This window comes from Mustela nivalis (assembly GCF_964662115.1).
Source record: "Mustela nivalis genome assembly, chromosome: 4".
In the NCBI taxonomy this organism is placed as follows: domain Eukaryota; kingdom Metazoa; phylum Chordata; class Mammalia; order Carnivora; family Mustelidae; genus Mustela; species Mustela nivalis.
Window position 1 is genome coordinate 149,872,048 of NC_139023.1, and position 16,292 is coordinate 149,888,339.

The 16,292-nt window shown below is 37.2% G+C and overlaps 1 protein-coding gene and 1 long non-coding RNA gene across 6 annotated transcripts in view; both read right to left on the bottom strand.

The window, feature by feature from the left end:
* The window catches only part of KIF13B (kinesin family member 13B), a 200,073-nt gene that overhangs the window by 117,460 nt on the left and 66,321 nt on the right, over positions 1-16,292 (bottom strand). For 3 of the 5 annotated variants that reach the window (XR_014310662.1, XR_014310663.1, XM_082726865.1), the window contains 6 exons: positions 16,075-16,087; positions 10,640-10,700; positions 8,962-9,054; positions 7,614-7,794; positions 4,372-4,459; positions 637-771 (listed from right to left, as the gene is read on the bottom strand). Coding sequence is in view for 2 of the 5 variants with exons in the window: in XM_082726865.1 (XP_082582991.1) it covers positions 637-771; positions 4,372-4,459; positions 7,614-7,794; positions 8,962-9,054; positions 10,640-10,700; positions 16,075-16,087 (571 nt within the window). In the remaining 3 variants the exon portion in view is untranslated. Of the gene's footprint in view, positions 1-636; positions 772-4,371; positions 4,460-7,613; positions 7,795-8,961; positions 9,055-10,639; positions 10,701-13,608; positions 13,628-16,074; positions 16,088-16,292 lie in introns of those variants that run through there. The other 2 variants (XR_014310664.1, XM_082726866.1) reach the window with 2 other exon arrangements.
* LOC309862718 lies at positions 12,145-15,358 on the bottom strand. The gene is made up of 2 exons (XR_014310675.1): positions 13,397-15,358; positions 12,145-12,506 (listed from the first exon to the last, which is right to left on the bottom strand). It is a non-coding gene; the product is annotated as an uncharacterized lncRNA (long non-coding RNA).

Consider the following 16,292-nt stretch of genomic DNA (forward strand, 5'->3'; position numbering starts at 1 on the left):
AGCATGTCCCACCTTCCTTTAGTTGGACAGGGTGGAACTGAAAACTACATTTCTCTGACTTGCTTGCAGCCAGGGTTCAGGATGTGACTTGGGTTCTGCCAAGCAGATAGACTTGCTTCAGATTTGGAAAGCATTAGCAAAGTAGAGGTCATCCCCCTGGCCTGTTTTGGCTTTTTTCTGTTGGCAAACAAGATCATGGAAATAGGAGGTTTTCTGCAAACGTCTCAGTTTACATTCTCCAGCTTCCCCTCACTATGAGGCAGCTTCACTAACTCCTGTGTCACAGACCACAGCTATCACGCAGGCCTGGAGCTCATAGCACTAGTGGTGGCCTCAGAAGCAGTATCATCCTTGGTGGATGAAATGTACATTGTTATTCCTAAACATTCAGTGTAGAATCCACTCTTCCTCAAGTGTTCTAACAACTCTGTAATCACCCAATCCTTCCATTAAATCCCTTTCTGTTTACCTACAGTGGCTTCTGTGTCTTGCTGAGTCCTAGCTAATACTCATGTCTGGCTAGGACTTTACATCACCTAACACCTAAAGGGAATGGAATAGGATAAATCATGATCCACTTTAGAAATATTAAAAAAAAAAAAAAAAAAAAAAAAGGTCAAGCGTGTGAATACCTACCCCAGACTTCACATCATATAAAGTATGTGTAAGGGTGATTTTGAAGACTGCATGGGATCGACTGCTCTCCTCATTCATGTTGGTAGCCGCAACTGTACGAGATTTATTACCCTCAGACATCAAAGACTCAATATCCTAAGTAGAAACAAGTCACAGACACACATTTCATTACCTGTCAAACAAACATCAAAACTCTGCTATCCTATGAAATGAATTACAAGTTTCACTACTCAAGTCAACTACATTTGGAGTTTACACGTTTATACTTTATTTCTCAATGAACATTAAGCTGCACTGAATATAATAGCCAATATTGTCTCTGAAAACTCAAACAAAACATTTACTTTCTGTAGGTGCTGAATAAACTTAGAAAAGTTTAGAAGCCACATGTGGAGACCCCTAAGATGGCCAAATATATCATGCCAAACCTCATCTAATCTAGAAATTTTGAAAAATTTAGTTTCTTTAATAACACAAGCAATAGGAGACAAGTATTAAATCAAATTATATGAATAAGCAATAAACAAAAATAACTGCAACCCCTTCATGTAAGCATAACATTGTGTCACCACATTAGTGTATATTATACCAGATCTGTTTTTGAAAATAGAGCATCAAGGAACTAAATTCCTGCACAGATTTACTACTTCATTGCCATTCTACTAAAAAGGAGATAGCATACCTTATGACCCACCAATTGCACTACTGGGTATTTACCCCAAAGATACAAATGTAGTGGTCCAAAGGGGCACGTGCACCCCAGTGTTTATAGCAGCAATGTCCACAATAGCCAAACTATGGAAAGGACCTAGATGTCCATCAACAGATGAATGTATAAAGAAGATGTGATTAATACACACACACACACACACACACACACACACACACACACACACAGGAATATTATACAGCCATCAAAAATGAAATCTTGCCTTTTGCAATAATATGGATGGAACTAGAGGGTATTATGATAAGTGAAGGAAGTCAATCAGAGAAAGACAATTATTATATGATCTCATCGATATGAGGAATTTGAGAAACAAGACAAAGGATCATAGGAGAAATGAGGGAAAAATGAAATAAGAAGAAACCAGAGAGGAAAACAAACCATAAGAGACTCTTAATCTCAGGAAACAAACTGAGGATTGCTGGAGTAGAGTAGGGGGAGGGATGGGGTGGCTGAGTGATGGGACACTGGGGAGGGCATGTGCTATGGTGAACACTGTGAATTGTGTAAGACTGATGATTCACAGACGTGTACCCCTGAAACAAATAATATATTATATGTTAATTTAAAAAGAAAAAGAAAAAAAGGAGATAGCATGATGCACTTAAAAGATCATGGGATGGGATCTCCATTTTTTTAAATGTCGGAAGTTCTAAAAATGGTTACTTAACCAAACTGAATTTTAGTTTCATAAGTAATAATACAGAGCTATAATATAATCTACCTTACAAGGATTTTAATGAGGAACAAGAAAGATGGTATGTATTGAAGAGTTGACTACTTGTCTCCTCTTACCCTGTCTCATTTTCTTTCTAGTAAAGGAACCCAAAGCTGAGCACCTTACCTTGCAGTGGAACTGAGACTACATTTCCCAGATGCTGTAGCGCAGTCTGGCCATAGGATTAAGTTTTAGCAAATGAAACACAAAGTCATTTGGGAATTCTCCTTAAAGGGAGTAGGCATGCTCTCACATCTTGGTTCTAAGAGCTAAGATCTTGAACTATGAGAATAAGGGCATTACCACAGAGCCCTATGTGGAGAGCTGGAAGGAATCTAGGTCCCCAAAAGCATCTCTGGAACCACTATATCAGCCCTCTGCCCATTCATTCTTTCATTCACTCATTTGTTCACTTAAATATATATGAAAGTCACCTACTACATAACTGGTACATTTTGAATTCTGAGAGTAAATAAGGAACAAAACAGATGACAATTCAAAGGACTTAAATTCTATTATATTTTCCTGTTATTTGCAGCCAACACAATCCTGACACACATATATGAAAAATCATAATTTTCTATTTTGCTGTATCAATGAAAAATAATAATATTTATGAAAAAAATTCAATATGATAAATAAAAAGCCTCAAAGTAGAAACATTAACTACATGGGGCACCTGGGTGGCTCAGTGGGTTAAAACCTCTGCCTTCGGCTCAGGTCATGATCCCAGGGTCCTGGGATCAAGCCCTGCATCGGGCTCTCTGCTCAGCGGGGAGCCTGCTTCCCGTTCTCTCTCTGCCTGCCTCTCTGCCTACTTGTGATCTCTGTCTGTCAAATAAATAAATAAAATCTTAAAAAAAAAAAAAATTAACTACGAAGAGAAGTTTAAGCAGGCACCAAAATAGAAAAACCAACACAAAAAGTAAAATCTACAATATTTTAGATCCATTCCAAATTCATTTTAGATCTATTAAATCTGACAATCCTGAGACTTAATGTAAAAGCTTCACCTTACTTAGCCTACACTTACTTACTGGCCCCCAATCTGTTGCCTCATGCATAAGCTGTTTTGAGCCTTTTAATTTTTTAAACAAGCAGGATGTCTCTTTACACTTTCCAATCTCCTCTGAGCCTTCAAATACATCTGATCTCTCCCCAATGTTGTATATATAAGTTCTCAAATGATCATTATCAAAATAACGATACCTACTAATATTTATATCAAACCCTAGCATTCTCAAAGACTTTTCACATTATCTCATTCGATCTCCACCAGGAAATCTTCCTAGACACCACCCTCCCCAGACATCCACATGTCCATTTAAGTTAGGCACCCACTCCTCAAAACTACCATGAATCCTAATCATGCATTTCTCACTGCTCTTAAAAATCATGTTGTTTTAGAACGCCTTTATAATAACATCTACAAGCATCTTGAGAAAATGGACCATCTGATTCACTTTTTATATCTTCAGCACGTGGCACAAAGTCTGGCACATGACAAGTGTTCAATACATGTTTATCAAATGAAGTACCTAAAATTTACTAAGTGAAGTACTGTGGACCAAATGGTAGAAAAGATTAATGAACAAAAAAAACAAATGGACCTACCTCACAAGATAGTCAAGAAAATAAAACTAATTTCCATTTTAAAAATGAGGACAAAGAGGATTAGTGAGGTAGGTGATCTGAGTCATACAAAAGTCACATACAAGAGGATTAAGTATCACCAGATCAACATTCTCTGACTCTTAAATCAATGTACATTACATCACAGCATCTCACTCCACCCCATTTTCCTATCTCGCAAAGGCTAACGGATCCACACAAAGAAGAACTAAGTTTGAAAATGAAGAGAATAAAAGGCCAATGAGTGACCCTCTCAAATTAGAAACAGACTTTGAATTCCAAATACCCAATTTATGTTTTATTTAATGAAATCATAGGCAACTTCATTATCTTATGCACTACTAGGGAAGAAAAATGCTGCTGTATATTATTTTAAGATGAAATTTTAAGGATTATCACAATTTTAGAGCTCATAAGAAAGTAAAAGTGTATTTCACAATAGATGAATAGGGATGCTTTGCAAATGTGTACACTCTCTCAAAATTAAACTGTCCTAATAGCCATATATGGCTTTTTAAGAAAGATCTTTGCAAAAAGTAGCTTAATAAGTAATGCTACTGTTAACTTTTTTTATTTCAAGAAAAATAATCATCACAAATTAAACAAGAAATAATCTGCTACAGTGAATTTCAGCAGTGTATAGAAAGGAGGTCATTACCTTGTAGCTTGTGACAGCCAGTTTGGAAAGTCCATCGACATAGGGTCCCAAAACATTGTGCTCTCTGACTTTTAATGTTTGACGACTTCTGCCATTAAAAAAGAAAGAAAGAATTTTAAAATAATAACCTGCTTTTAAAATGATTCAATTGTGCTCCATAAAAATATACACTGAATTCAACAAAGATCCCAGGTAAAGAGAACCAACTTACTTGATCTAAGAAGAATATAAACCAAAATTTAAAATCTTGACTGGTAAGAAAAACTTCATAATGTGGTAAAATATCACATCACTCAAAAGGGTACACTGTGGGATGTCTATTTACTACCACAAAGAATGCGGACTCTAAATACAAACATCTACTTGTCATTTCACAGAATGTGGTACAAAGAACAGAAACTCAATAAATGTTAACTGTGCAAGAAAGAAAACTCAAGACCAATCTGAATCATGAATAAAGACGAAAAACAGACTGAATTTAATAATGACTTAAAAATATAACATTAGGCTGATCCCAGGGCTACTGGGTTGTTTAAATATGGGGTAAAGATTCATTTACCACACTAGAATAATAGATTAAGTAGATGGGGTTAAAAAAAAAAAAAAACCACATTATCATTTCAATAAGTGCAGTGAAAAGGATTCAACAAATTTACTTACTCATGATTAAAAAACAAATAGATACCACTTACAAAGAAGGAACTAATAAACTCAGTGAGGGGCACCTGCCAAAAACCTAAGGCATTACAGCATACTTAATTGTATCAACCAAAAAACATTAAGAATATTCCTTGTTGATTATATGGTAAATGAATTCTATCTCAAAAAAGCTCTGTAAAAAATATAAAAATTACAATAAAAAAAAGAATATTTGTTGACAGTGAGATTGCAAGTGATTCTTATTTATGAACTTATTTTCTAATGATTTGAAATCCTCTACTACCCTAGGATCAGCTACCAAAAACTTCACCTATTACTATAAAACTGTACATGAAATAAATATAGAACAAATTTTGACATAAGTCCGATTTCAGGACATACTATATCATAGCCTTTTCCTTTCATTTTTCCTATTCTCTTAAAAAGATACTGAATTCATAAAATCAGTACTTGATATAAAAAACTAAGTTCTCTTGGGGCACCTGGGTGGCTCAGTCGATTAAGCATCTAACTCCTGATTTTGGCTCAGGTCATGATCTCAAGGTTGTGAGATTGAGCCCCACGTTGGGGCTACAATTTATTAAATAAATTAATAAATAAGTCTTAAAAAAAACCCAAAAAACTAAGTTTTCTCAGATAGTCTCCCTAAGAAGGGATTGCCCTTAGAGCTTTTAATCCATTCACTTCAACTCTTCGGAAACAATGCAAAAGTCCTCAACAAACTTGCATGGTGGAGGCAGCAGTAGCAGCTAGCCACCATGGTGCACTTACTAAGTAAATGTTCTAAGACCTCAGGCATATCCCAGCCAATCTCCACAGCAGCCCTTTGTGATATTATGTAACGGTATTATCCCCTCAGTACAAATGAGGCCTAGAAAACATAAGAAACTTGCTCAACAGGTACCAATTAGAGGACCTGGATGCAGAGCCACATGAAGCCCAAGCTCATGCTGTTAATTACTAACAATACACAAGACAAACATAAGAAGTTACTGAAGACTCCAACCACATTGTAGATAAAGTTCAAGTGATTCCACACAAGCACCGTGGAATACAAAACAGGGGGATGAAGTCCGCTAAGCATTTCTAGCTGGGATCTCAAGGAAAGTGATGCTCCTCACAGAGAGGAGGTACAAGGGCGAGAATTCAGGGCAGAGTTGGGAAAAATACAAGGACACAATATTCAGCAAGATGTGGGTATCTAGGCTATAACCTTCCTACCTCTGGCCTCCTTTTGTTTCCTGCTTTGACTTTCATGCTTGGTGCCCTCCGGCCACACTGGACAGCGGGGTCACTCTCCAAGCAAGTAATTTCTTATACCTCTGTGCTCTAGCACAGGCTGTCCTCTATGCCTGAATGGTTCTCACCAAACTTCTCAGTGGACAAACTCCTACTTAGAACAAAAATCATCAAGCACCTTCTTCTCCACATTCCCTTTGCTTACTATTTTGTGTAAGCCCCTTGTACAATTTAAAAACATTATTGTATTGTATTACAATTATTTGTTTCTAAAACTCTCATTCGGTCCACACTGGGAGATCTTCCTTTCCAACTTGCATAGTGCTCTGCATGTAATAATGATCATTCAACAAATGTTAAGTTTTACAGGGAAACACTTAAGTGCCAATTGATTGTCACTGGGAAAGGCCCAAAGATCATCTTTGTCAAAGAAAACAAATGCCAGTGAGAGGCTGACATGTTTTCTTGACTGAGCATTACTATAATGCACTGCTTCTAAAAGCACCTTTCTTTGATCAACTTCTTCATCCAAACATAACTAAATGTCCCCTGGTAACTCCACATTCTCTGTAACAACCTCAGCTCACTTGACCTCTGACCTTACAGACACTATTCTTCATCTATTAAGCCACAGGCTGTGGTTATTATGGGTTTCTTTCTCATTATGGTTGCACTTCCTTAAAATCTGACTCAGAAACTCTGTGCAATGGACAGATTTCCTCAGCTATGTCCTTCCTTATTAGGTTCAGTTATGACGGAAGAGTGAGAACAGCATTTTCTTAGGCTTTCTAATACTTCTGAACCACTTCGCTTTCAAAGTCTATGCCATCAAAGGGGACACTCTTTTTCTCTGGGAATTTTTAAAATTAACTATCCTAAAGTTCAGGTTTTAAATCTCTGATTATGCTTCTCCCTAACTTCATAGCCTACAAAGAAAAAACAGTTAAATTCTGCCTGAAATTTCTTGGTCTTGTTTTTAAAAAAGAAAGAAAAAAAACACCAGTCTGATATTAAGTAACTTGATTTTCCTTGCATATTTTTTGTTTGTGGTTTTGGATATATCTTAAAAAGGCAGTATGAGCCAGATATAGGTGCATTGGACAATGCTTCCCTGCCCCAACTCAGCCTTAAATGCAAAAGCCAGAACTAGCTTCAGGAAGCCGCTCAATGTGACTAAAAACAAAGTCACAAGGACAATAACTAGATAAACAGATAAAAGCACAAAGACAATCACTAGATAAATAGCTCTCTATCAGAGTTCAATATAAAAAATTTCACTTGAGTCAATTTCTAAATGTATTGGTCCACAATGCTGTAACATTAGAGTTTCCAAAGTCCTTTACCCTTTGGGATCAAGAAGGTCTCTAACTTTTTCATTATAAATTTCCATATAGGACACTTCTACTTTAAAACTCTGCTCTTCATTTTCCTCTTTCTGAGTTCGTTCAAAGAGTCCACTACAAAGTCTTGGAATTAATCCAGGTTGGTCAGCTGTGCCCATCATGGTATAAGATTTTCCAGATCCTAAAAAGTGGAAATCATAGTTATTACTGTGTCTGAGAAGTTTAAATACATAACCCTCTTTCCATTGCTCATAAGCACTTAGCAAAATGCCCAAAAGAAAATAAAAAAATATACCCAAATAAAATGATGAGACTACTAAATACAGAAGCTTTCCTATTACACATGTAAAATCTAAAGTAAACATCTTTTAGGAAGGGAATAAAAACATTCTTAAACCATTTCACACTTAAAAAAAAAAGTACCTAAAACAACCAAAAAAACAGTGAGGTCTGAGCAGCTTTCTAAAATTAACTGGGAAGATCCATATGATGAATACTATTGTGACTGTTCCCAACCACTAATCATAGCACAAAAAATACACAGTATCCCTATAGGCCCCAGAGCAAAGTCACTTACTACCCTCTGGCTACAGGGTAGAAACCAAAGAGTAATCTTCTTTTTCTACCATAAAATTATTTTCTCGTTGTACCAACAATATGTATTCATTAAAGAAAAGTCAGAACACACAGGAAAATAGAAAGGAAAACATTAAATCATGATACTCCAACTTAAGAACTCTTTTTCCTTCTTTAGCAGCAATGCTTTTATAAAGATATTTTTAATCATACAAATTGCTGCTTTTATCACTTGACGCTTTATCAATGCCTAATAACTAAAACCAAAACACCACTTCTCAAGGACTAGGCCTTTTCTATGAGTTTTTGATGTTAACTCATTGTGACAACCCTATAGGGAAGGCCTATATTCACCAAAGTTTTATAGGTAAGGAAACTGACATGTAAGTTTCACAGGAGCTGGGCTGGAGATGGCCTACCCTGGCTCAGAATCCATGCGCTTTTAACCACATCACATACTGCCTCTTAAAAAATATCAGAAGAATTCTTCCATAAAGAATAGTTTTCAACTGGAGAAGCTATACAATAGTTTTCAATTGGCGAAGCTATAGGTATATACCCTTATAAAAGTGACTCCTTCACTTTAAATAGATTTTCTTCCCTGAGAACCGCAGAGGTAGAAAAGTCAAATGCTCCTTATCAACTGTAACTGATAAGATGCTAACAATATGTATTCCCTTTGTTACTTTCTCTGTTATAATCTTTAAAGCTTAAATATTTATATTTAATATTATATATATTTAATAAAAAATATATTATTATTTAACATTACCAGTCTGTCCATAGGCAAAGATACATGCATTGTAACCATCAAAAGCATTCTGAAGGATATTCTCCCCAAGGCACTTGAAAACATCATCTTGACCTAAAAGAGACAGAGAGAAAAAGAATGAGAAAGGGTATTTTTCTGATGTGTATTAAGGAGGGCACTTGTGGTGATGAGCACTAGGTGTTACATGCAGCTAATGAATCATTTAACGCTACATCAAAAAATAATGATGTACTATATGCTGGCTAATGGAACATAATAAAAAAAATAAATAAAAATTTTAAATAAATTAAATAAATAAATGAATACAAATTTATTTAATTAATTAATTAATAAAGAAAGAAAGGGTATTTTAAGCCAAAACTACATATGTAAAATTTTTTGGAAAACTAAAAACAATTAAAGATGCACTTTTTCAAACTATCTCCAAACAAGATTTTTAGACTCGATGAATACTTGCAAAAGCTTATGGCTTTCAAGTATTTCTAGTTAGCACATGATAGGAAATGAGTAAAAAGTTCCTGATAATATGAACTTGAATTAATAAATACTGGACAAAAATTCTCTGCAAAGCAAAAAGCTAATGAACTGCTAATTTTATAAACAATGACTATAAATACCCAAAATTCATACTAGGGACCTCCATGCACCTGAATTCAACTATATACCACCAGCTAATGTTTTATTCAGTGGGTACTAGAATTCAAAACAACCATACATATCAATTTGCTCTCCTTTTCCTCAATGGTAATTTTTAATTATAGAGCCTACAGTACACACCAGCCAGAGGAGGGAAGAATACCTCGAAAATGTCTTCTGGCTTTCAATCATGAACAAAAATAATAGGTTGAAATTCTCCTCCACAGGCTGAATTAAATATGTTAATAACAGAAGTCATTCAACCTCTCTTTGAGTCTTGAATAAAACACGAAAGAACTGGATGTTATGTTTGTTATACTCTGAATGCTATAAATAACATTCCATTATGCCCCACTTCCTAGTTAATTTCCCAGATGAGTATATCATCATCTTACTTCCGATACAGAAGGAATCCGTAAGCAATCCATCGGGCCAGCTAGAGTAAATTAACCTTAACTTTCTGAACCAGCTGCAGTACTACTCTGTCTCATGACAAAAGCCAATACAATATGACCCTCAATATTTAAAAGGTATTGCTTAGAAACAGGTGCCACACGCAGTTAGGAATAAAGCCAATTAAAAGGCTGTCCCTGTAGTCCTAAATTTGTGGTGTAAAGAAGCTTGAGACAGTGTTGCTGAGGAGGGTAAGAGAATAACAGAATTCCAAGCAGGCAGGAGCAGAGCCTAGACTAAACTGTAGGTTTCCTTTTCCCCTTGCTCAACTTTCCTATACCAAGCTGCCTCTGTAGACCACATCACAGACATCTAAGGGAGTCAAAGTGGCTAGTGTGTGCTCCATGTCCCATGTAAGGTCTGGGAATGTGTTCAATAACCTGTGTACCCTATTAATTTACCTTTACTGTCTTATAACAAGAACAGCACACAGTCAATCTCCAAATTCCCCAACAATGTAAAAACAGCAGAGGCAGGAGGAAATTCTCAATACAGGTCTTATCGCTACACAAAATAATGCTGTAATACTTTGTGGGGAAAAAAAATCAAAACACCTTTTCTATAGTAGTTAATAGGATGTTGTACTTACCTGCATATTTTCCTCTGACTGATTCATCCATAGACCAGAAACAGTGATCATATGCAAACACCTGTTGAAAAATAAAATATGGTATATACTAAGAACAAAACCTCACCATACTTATAATAAACAGTGCTATAACACTGATAACACTGTTCGCAGTAGTGAAATAAAAGTACCTTACTGTCTTAACAATGGAGGTTAGTTGAATTATTTATGGTACAGTTTTACAATGAACAACTAAACATCCTAAAATGACAACAACCTTTATTTCACGTGGAAAACTCTTCACGATGTTAGGTGAAAAAAGGAGAGGTTACAAAACAGTATTTATAATATGATGGCTATCGTATACACATATACATGCAAACACACACATAGTTACACATAGAAAGTTTATTTCTGCATGATAAGATTAGTGATCTTTGTCTTCTTTGTTTCAATGGATTCTCTGCATTTTTACTTTTCTCAGAGAAAATGAAGATTTTTTATTTTATTTTATTTTTTTTAAAGATTTTATTTATTTATTTGACAGAGAGAGAGATCACAAGTAGGCAGAGAGGCAGGCAGAGAGAGAGGAGGAAGCAGGCTTCCCGCTGAGCAGAGAGCCTGATGCGAGGCTTGATCCTAGGACCCTGGGATCATGACCTGAGCCGAAGGCAGAGGCTTAACCCACTGAGCCACCCAGGCACCCCAAAATGAAGATTTTTTAAAAGAATAAAATGTAAAGATGATTACTATGGCATGGTAAAAGTAGTTATAAAATAGCAGATTCAAAAAATCACAACACACCCACCTGCAATATTGCATAATTTCAAGACTGTGGAACACTGGTAAGAAAATGTTCCATATTAATGGAAAAGTTATGAAAGTCTGGACCATGATCCCATGTTTGTACCAAAATCTATACAGATAAAAAGTAGTTAAGAATACACATGGGAGGGGCGCCTGGGTGGCTCAGTGGGTTAAAGCCTCTGCATTCGGCTCAGGTCATGACCTCAGGGTCCTGGGATCAAGCCCCGCATTGGGCTCTCTGCTCAGCAGGGAATCTGCTTCCCTCTCTCTCTGCCTGCCTCTCTGCCTACTTGTGATCTCTCTGTGTCAAATAAATGAATAAAATCTTTAAAAAAAAAAAAAAAGAAGACACATGGGAGGGCGCCTGGGTGGCTCAGTGGGTTAAGCCGCTGCCTTCGGCTCCAGTCATGATCTCAGGGTCCTGGGATCGAGTCCCGCGTCGGGCTCTCTGCTCAGCAGGGAGCCTGCTTCCCTCTCTCTCTCTCTGCCTGATGCTCTACCTACTTGTGATCTCTCTCTGTCAAATAAATAAATAAAATCTTTAAAAAAAAAAAAAAAAAGAATACACATGGGAAAATGGTTAGTGTTTAATACCATCTAGTGGGACATCACAGATGATATCTGTTTGGATCTTTTACATTTACTGCTTTCCAAAATATGCATGGTTGGTTGTGGTTATTTTGGGGGGGGGGGCACTCTTTTAAGTTTTTTTCATTGAATTTTCTTTTTTTGGATTTTATATTTACAATCAAGTCTCAAAGGATTTTAAGTGTAGTTTTTTTTTTTTTTTAGGAACACCTGGGTGGCTCAGTGGGTTAAGTCTCTGCCTTTAGCTCAGGTCATGATCTCAGGGTCCTGGGATCGAGCCCCACAGGGAGCCTGCTTCCCCCTCTCTCTCTGCCTGCCTCTCTGCCTACTTATGATCTCTGTCTGTCAAATAAATAAATAAAATCTTCAAAAAAAAAAAAAAGGTAAAGTCTTTCTTTTTTTTTTTTTTTCCAAATTTGAGAGAGAGAGAGTTTGCAGAAGTGGGGGCCAGGGGCAGAGGAAGAGGGCTGGGTACAAGAAGGCTCCCTGCTATCTAGAGAGCCCAAGGCAGTGCTCGATCCCAGGACCCTGAGATCATGACCTGAGGCAAAGCAGACGCTTAACTGACTGAGACACCCAAGCACCCCAAGTGTAATTGTTTTTAAAATAATTTAAGCTTGTAGTTCAAACTCTTCAATTTTTGGAGTCTGTTGCCTCTCTTCCTGTTGACAGTTTTCCTCTTGGGCCCTTATACGTTAGTTTGCAAGCGCATCTGAATTGCGAGTTTGTGTTTTGTGGTTTACGTGGTTGCTTGTTTTTTTCCTCTCCCTCTGGCCACCTTTACACTGCCACTCCTAGTTGCCAAAGCCCAGATTTTGGTCCTCCCAAAGTCCAACGTCTCCAAGCCCTCTGATTTACACAGACAGTTCAGTGTTGGTGGCCAGAACCCTTTCCTTAAGCCTTCATTCATGTTGGAACCTCACTCAAATCAGTTTTCACATGGTGAGTTCTCCAGTCCTCACCCATACATCAGGCCCCTCTAATCTACAAGAGAAGAACTTCTATCACCTCCAAGAACCTCCCTCTGATCCCAAAACCCAGTAAATACTTGGCTTCAGCCCCAGCTTGCTGCTAGTCCCTGAAGTTACATTATGTTGTTTTTTAATATGATGACATGATTTTAGTATTTTAAAAATATTTTCTCTGGGGCACCTGGGTGGCTCTGTGGGTTAGGCTGATGCCTTCGGCTCAGGTCATGATCTCATGGTCCTGGGATTGAGCCCCACATCAGGCTCTTTGCTCAGCAGGGAGCCTGCTTCTTTCTCTCTCTCTCTGCCTACTTGTGATCTTTCTCTGTCAAATAAATAAATAAAATCTTTAAAAAATATATTTTCTCTGTCTCTGTTGAGTTTGGAGTTGGCAGGAGATTGCATCTGTCTGAACTCACAAGGCTACCTGGACCAAAGGTCTAAAAGTTAATTTTTTAAAGAAAGGAGATTAGATTAAGGTGGTATATTAAGTGTGCATGCCTATATCCCGCTGCTACCTGAAATTAGCTCAAAATGATGCAGGGAGAGATGAAGGGAAAGGGCCAAAAGGAGGAAGAAGAGGGGAAAGGACAATTAAGTTTTTGAAAGCTAGACTGCTTGCTTTACCTATGGAGAAACTGAGACTCCCCGAAAAATAGTTGTAGTGAGACCGATGAGGGATAGGACAGGGTGGAGTGAGGGCCACATGGAGATCACAGGCCAAAACACTACAGAAGAAGATGCATCCAAAGGCAAGACCAGTTCTGAAACAGCACCAGGAGAACAACTAAATGAGCTAATAGAGGACTCTGGGGGCAACCACCAGGACAACTGGTTAAAGGGACCTTTAAAGCAGGAAATGATCAGAACACTCATATCTTTGTGCAAAACAACAGGCAGGGGAGGCGTTTGTTCCTTGGAAGGAGGCAGTAATGGGAAAGCTAGGCCCAAAAGGCCAGGTGAAGCCTAGTGGCTGACAAGACCCAGGAAGAGGCAAGAGCCCTGGGGCCCAGAAGCTATCCAGAAGCTATGCTGAAGCACTGCATTGGACATTACTAATGCTCCACAAGCTTCCAAAGCTAAACATGTTATTTGTCAAGAGTTGTGGCTCACTGTGTTAGCAACACTCCCAACAGGGAGAGGAAGAAAAGGAAAAGGAAGATGGCAGGTGGTCCCAAAGGAGCGTGTATCACAATTTCAGGTAGGGGCTGCTTTTCAAGCTATACTCGTCAGCTGTAGTGAGAATCATTACAGCATGGTGAGAAGAAATAAAGTATGAAGTCCAAAATTAGGTTTCTTCTGTTCTTTCAACTCTTGTCTCTTATAATTTTATTTAATTCTGTTCTTAACACGGTTACATAGAAACTACCCTGCTTCTTTTTTTGTAAGCTTAACTCTCACTTCAAAGATGCCATCACCATATGTGTGTACTTATCAAAGAGCAGGCTCTACATGGCACTCCTCTCTCGATTATTACGGGTTTTCTTTCTTTCTTTCTTTCTTTAATTTAGGGATTTCCTTAACAACTGCATTTCTGAATCTCAGTTCCAGTAGAGAAGCTACCATTAAAGTAACCATTACAAGAGTCGATACAGGTGCTACACCCTGTTCATGGGCCGCTGAGGTACAAAGAATGAAGAACCTGATGGCTGGCAGGTAGGGAAGCTGGGGTTGCAAACCAGCCTTTCCACCGGGGGCTGTTTATCACTAGGCTGGCTTGGCTCCATTCCCCAAATTATATGAAAGCACTGCAGCCTGGTACAAAGTTAGGAACTAATGAACACTTAGTTCTTACTTACTCACAATACTGAATAGTCTTCTTTAAGTTCTAGCAGTTTTGCAATTACAGGAATCTTTAAATTGTTATAGGAATCATCATCCAAGAATTTCCTAAAGCAGACAAACCCTTTGCTTTCTAAATATTATTCCTTTAAAATTAAAAAAAAAAAAAAACTTTTTCAACAACAGTAAAGGAACACACAGTGCACAAAGTCAAATAACACAAAAACATAAATGTAAAAAATAAAAATCTCCCCATTCACCAAGCATACCTCTCCCTAGACATAACCACTATGTTAGTAATGTGGCGTTGATCCTTCCATACTTTTTATGTCAAGTCAACAATTTCTCTCAACATTAAGACACAACTGAATTAAATAAAACATGAACAGTTTTTAAATGTTGTGTAACATTTCCTCACATCTTTACAGCAATCTCCAGTCTCCAGCTCCATCAAAAAAAATCAGAAAACAGAAATAATCCAAAACCTTTTCAGAAAAAAGATGAGAAATCAGAAAATAGAAATAATCCAAAACCTTTTCAGAAAAAAGATAAAAGATAAAAAATAAATAGGATTTTTATATATATAAAGAAATCCAGTGCCATATTAAACTATTAAAAAACATTACTCAAGTTCCCAAGAACCATGTCTATACATATTTTAGCAACAATAGAAAATGGAATTACAATTCAACTGCAGACTCAAAAACAAAATCCCAAGAATGTAGATAAAAATCTGAATTTCCTGACGAGTTCCAAGTAATGGCAGCAAATGGTCAATTCAAAAATATAGTCCTTGTGTCCACTTTCACAAACCTATAAACTCCTTAAAATATACAAGAACTGACGCACTCCACTGAAGTTTCTTTAGAATCTGGGCTCAAATCTAAAATGAAAGCACATCTGCCTGAAGAAACTGTGGGCCAGGGCAGCTTTCTGTTGGCCTGAGAATGTGTCCCCAGCTGTCTGGGGAACAACATAGATGAGTCTGCCTAGCACGGTACTGACCACAGTCTGGAACGACCAGTTTCGAGCCAATCCATGGTGAACAGTGGAGCACAAAAGGAATCTGTGTTGTAGTTGCCAGGAAACTGGCCAGAATTGGTCAAAGTACAAATACAGCTTTTCCATAAACCTTCAGGCCCTCCCATGCCAATAAATGATTTCGGGTTTATGAAAAGGCTGACAGCTTGCATTACTTTTATAAAAGTGACAAGAGAGATTTCTTTTCTGAGAAGAAAATTAACAACCCTTCAAAAATATGCACGTAAGATCTTTACAAGCATTTTTTGCATAATAAAGCAAATCTCTTACCTTTGGCTGGCTTCTGCATTTCCAAAAGAGATGTCATTGTGGACATGAAAGAAGAAGGAGAGAGTTCAAAAAAAATTTCTTTTGGTTAGAAGACAATTTTGATGGGTAAAATGATAATAAATACCATGTAAATTTTTAGCAATACAAAATATTAACTTTGAAATCAAATAGCAATTTAAAATAAAGGAAAAATGAATATCTATGAATTAGTAGGGTAG